The 4,396-nt window shown below is 33.1% G+C and overlaps 1 protein-coding gene across 4 annotated transcripts; it reads right to left on the minus strand.

Moving 5' to 3' along the window:
* Positions 1-1,084: 1,084 nt before the first annotated feature.
* LOC104094562 (probable WRKY transcription factor 31) lies at positions 1,085-4,141 on the minus strand. Of its 4 annotated transcripts, none has more exons than XM_009600523.4 (6): positions 3,715-4,141; positions 3,342-3,443; positions 2,987-3,163; positions 2,390-2,734; positions 2,169-2,282; positions 1,085-2,029 (listed from the first exon to the last, which is right to left on the minus strand). In XM_009600523.4, exons 1-6 carry the CDS (start codon positions 3,988-3,990, stop codon positions 1,388-1,390), a joined length of 1,656 nt encoding a protein of 551 aa, XP_009598818.1. In that variant the 5' UTR covers positions 3,991-4,141; the 3' UTR covers positions 1,085-1,387. The 4 variants fall into 4 exon arrangements, with proteins under 4 accessions (XP_009598818.1, XP_009598817.1, XP_018625746.1 ...); XM_009600522.4 differs by having other exon boundaries at positions 2,987-3,166; XM_018770230.3 differs by lacking the exon at positions 3,342-3,443.
* Positions 4,142-4,396: the final 255 nt, after the last annotated feature.

Below are 4,396 nucleotides of genomic sequence, written 5' to 3' on the forward strand. Positions count from 1 at the left end.
TATATTGACAATGTAAAATTTTTTTAATTTATTATGAATAGTGTAACTTTTCGGTTTAATTTTCAATGGAGGGCACTATTTTCTTAGAATTTAGTTACACAATGCGATTAGTAGTAAAAAAAATCAGCCTATTTAATTTAACTAGCTGTATCATGTCGTTGATCTATTTTCAGGTTAGCAATTACCATATCATGTTTGTTATGAACTTTTACATGATGTGAAGTGTAATAGGTCAAGCCAAGGGTCGGCTCTAACATTGTTTCAAGTAAGGCTTTTGCCCATTATTTAGAAATAATAGGTTTTTAGGTATATAAAAAAGTAATATTTAATATTTTTCATACAAAAGTAGAGTTTTTTAATAACAGTTGCTTCAAAGAAAAGAAGTTTTCAAGATTATAATTGATAAAATCTTATCTGAGATTAACAATGTCTCAAGATAGATTAAATGAGTTGGTTATATTATTAATTGAAAATGAATTATTAGAGGAAATCGATTATAAAAAAAATTATTAACAACTTTCTTTTAAAATTTAGACTTCACATCAAACTTTGGTTTTAGACCACACATATGTTTGAATCCCTCCTCGGTCAAGTTAATCTAATCATGAAAAAAATTATAAACCGTGAGCGGGCAAAATATTAATTGTTTTTTTAACTTTATCCCTCAGATTCCAACTTCATTTATGTTACATAAGTTTGTAATTAACGTGAGAGTATTATCGTTATTATTTCTTAGGTAGTGGAGATTCAATAACATGATGTCTGACCAGAGAATCAAAAGGAGGTTGCCTTGAAGTTTCCATAGAGTTCATGATTTCAAACTTTTCAAGCCTATCCAAATGGAACATGCTTTACGTGTCAAACAATTATAGCCCGATTTTATTGACTACTTCCCAATCACTGCAACTTTCAGAGTATAACTTTCTGACGTTTGATTATTCTTTTCTTCCTCTTGGATCTTGCCAACCATTTTAAATCTTATTTTTCTTTTCTTTTCTTTTTCAACTTACGAAAGAGCATAAGAAAAAGAAAAAGAAAAAAACAACAGCATTCACATAGAGACAATGAATAAATTTAATCCAAGTACGAGAAACAGAAGATGATAGGATTAAGCAACTACGTACATTGCCTTTGCTTTTGTATGTATACCCAAAGTCCAAAATCAGAATGAAAGAATGAAAATAACTTAAAGTCTCCCTTTTTCCCCCAGATAATAATACAAGCAAAAAGTTATGAACATGTAAATTCTTTCCAAGTTTCAGCCCCTAACGTCCTAAGAAAGGGATAATACAAAAAAAAAAAAAAAAGACAAAAAAATGGATAAAGAAGACTATTGGTAATTGACAGCAAGTTTACAAAAGAAAATAATATGCTGATATTATTTCCTTTATTGGTTTCCTAAGAAACTGCTAGTCTTGTTGCTATTGCTTGTGGGACCGGACGTGGAGTTGTTGCCATTGTTCGGATGAGAGCCACCGATGATGGAGGAGATGGCGGCGGCAAGGGCGGCGGTAAAGTTGGGGTCAGCAGTAATGGCGGCAGTGGCGGCGGTGAGTGTATCAGAAAATGAGGGGGGTTGAATATTGTCTTGAGAAACTTGTAAACCTGAAAATCTTGATTGGTTATACAAAGCCTGGCCCAAAACCTGAGGTATTTGTGGAGTTGACATTGAACCAACAAAATTCGGATGATTAAGGCCAGCTGGTAAAGGAACTTGGAATTGTGTAGCTGTGTTTCTTTGATGATAATTAGACATTGCATTTGGATTTTGAGTAAGGTCCAATGTTACAGTAGGAAATGGAGCTGACGCTGAAATAGTTGCCATATTTGATGAACATGGAAGAATGGTCCTTGCTAGGAAATTTGTATTCATTAAACCATCAGCACTTGGCATTGAGCCAGAGAGCAACATGTTTGCTGCTGCTGAAGTGGTGGATGCCATTGCCATGGCTGCTGGTGGTAGTGGGTGGTTATGTGAACCTTCATATGTTGTTATTAAGATTGTTCTGTCCTCAGCACACCTTTGCACCTGAACATTTATGTCAATGCTCCACGTTAGACTTAAAAAGTTCATAATACAGACGGTATATATATATATATATATATATATATATATATATATATATATATATATTACTTAAACTCGTATATTAAACAAAGATGAATACCTGCTTTCGCACTGGACAACCAACAGCCATGGTGCAGCGATAATAAGCTCGTGGACATGGATTACCTTTTGCCATCTTCTGTCCATATTTTCTCCACTGGCAACCATCACTAATCTAAAAAAATTCAGACATATGACTTAGTTTGATGCAGAAATAATTAACATGTTAGCACTATATAACAGTACGTAAAAGCTATGCTTAATTAATAACAAGTGAAGTACCATGGGAGCTTCTGATCGGGCACGGACAGAGACACGAGCTTTCCTCATGGTTGCTTCTGTTGTTTGCTCAACAGGTTTTGAGGAATTCATCAATTTGGGAACCTTGTTGGGAACCCAACTCTCAGATTCTGGGCTTTCTTCCCTGCCAATTGCCTTATCCCTTGACAATTCCATATTGTTACGAGGTGATCCAGAAAGTGTTCTCTCTTCTGATGTTGAATGGGATTGAGTTGGCTCGTCCATTGGATCAGCTTTGGTACTACTTGGGCCTAGCTCCATGAATTGTCTTGGAACTATGTTCCCATCTTTTTCTTGATTCTTCTCTTCAGACTTCACTTCAACAACCTAAAGAAATCAAATATGTTCACATTTTTCATTAGAAATAATTACCCAAAATCTACATACAACTATTTAAAATTGAATTTTTTTTTATTTTTTACTATCAAATGTATTTGTTATATCGTGTTAGTAAGTACATTTTTTTTATCAAGCTAGTATTTGTATAATGATTATCTGATTGTGGAAGTATCTATTAACGTCGATAAAATTTAAACTTTAGAATTTACTGTTTTACTAAAGGAAGATATTGGAAAGTACCACATGGTTATGTGTACTTTCAGTTCTTGAAATCAGCTGCTGCTGTTGTTGCTGTTGCATGAGAGTAACAAGATGCATCTGAAGTGCAGAATAACTGTTGGTAACTTGAGTAAGCATCCCTTTTAGACGTTGATTTTCAGTATTCATCCTTTCCAGCTCAACTTGCAACTGTGCCAACTGCTATATGTAAATTAAGACAATAGAAGATATAATTCAATTGCCAAATCAAAATTACATGTATGTGACATAAAACACACAGTATCAAAGTTTCATTAATGGAAATTTGAAGTTGACAACTTAAGTTTTTTTTCCTTTTTTCCTTTTGCGTTAAACTAATAAGTTATCGTCAAATTACCTCATTTTTAGTTCTTTTTTCTTCAACTTCTGATGAAATCCCATCATCTACTGTTGATTGATCACTAATTCCAGTATTTGCAGTCACAAGTTGCAAACCAGTCTACATAAAATTAAATAACAAACAATTATTATGATCACTTGAAAATATTCAATAAAGGATAGATCCAAAATTTAAAGATAGCAGATTATGAGCTTAGAAGGTGGCTTCTAAAATTTATTTATGAATCAATCTATACTTGTCTTTCGTACACAAGTGTGTGTATATATATATATATATATACGTATATATATATATATATATATAAATAAAAATATAAAGTCCGACCCAAAATGAGTAAGATGAAACCAAATCAAAAAAAGGTATTACTTACATTTACAAACAAACCAGTCCTCATAGTATTATTACCCTGAGAATTCCCCTTCTTTACAACGACATCATCATGAATAGACTTCTTCTCAGAGAAGAAGTCAACTTCATTAACCATTCCCCGTTTCTCGTCAGCCGGAAACTCGGCTCCAGAAAACATTTCACCACCCTTGATATTGTTCAATCTTGGGCTTAAGTTAAAACCAAAAAAAGGCTTGTTATTGAAGAACCCAACTTTATCAGAAGAATTTTCAAGGGTAAGACCCCATCCTTTGTCCATAAAATCAATATATTTCAAGGAATAAATAAGCTGGAGAATTAATACAGAGCAGTAGAAGATCAAAAGCCAAAGAAGAAGCAAACTAGAGGGATGAAAAAAGTAGGAAAATGTGGAGATAGAAAGATGATAATGAAGAGTCTAAGAAATTTTTAGCAGATGCAATGGACGCAGCTATAAAAAGACTTGAGGTGGTGACTTCTGCGAAAGTTACGTAGACCAAGAAAACTACGTTTATTAAGTACACAAAAATAAAAATAAAATAAAAGAAATACTTTACCCTCCCAAAAAAATGTCACTGTTACTGTTTCGACACTCAAAACAATTTTTCACTTAACTGTGCAACTTTTTTCAAGCAACTCCAAATACGTCTACCATAAAAGTTACTATAAGTTATATGAAAATTTAT

This window comes from Nicotiana tomentosiformis, chromosome 2 (genome assembly GCF_000390325.3).
Source record: "Nicotiana tomentosiformis chromosome 2, ASM39032v3, whole genome shotgun sequence".
Taxonomy (NCBI): domain Eukaryota; kingdom Viridiplantae; phylum Streptophyta; class Magnoliopsida; order Solanales; family Solanaceae; genus Nicotiana; species Nicotiana tomentosiformis.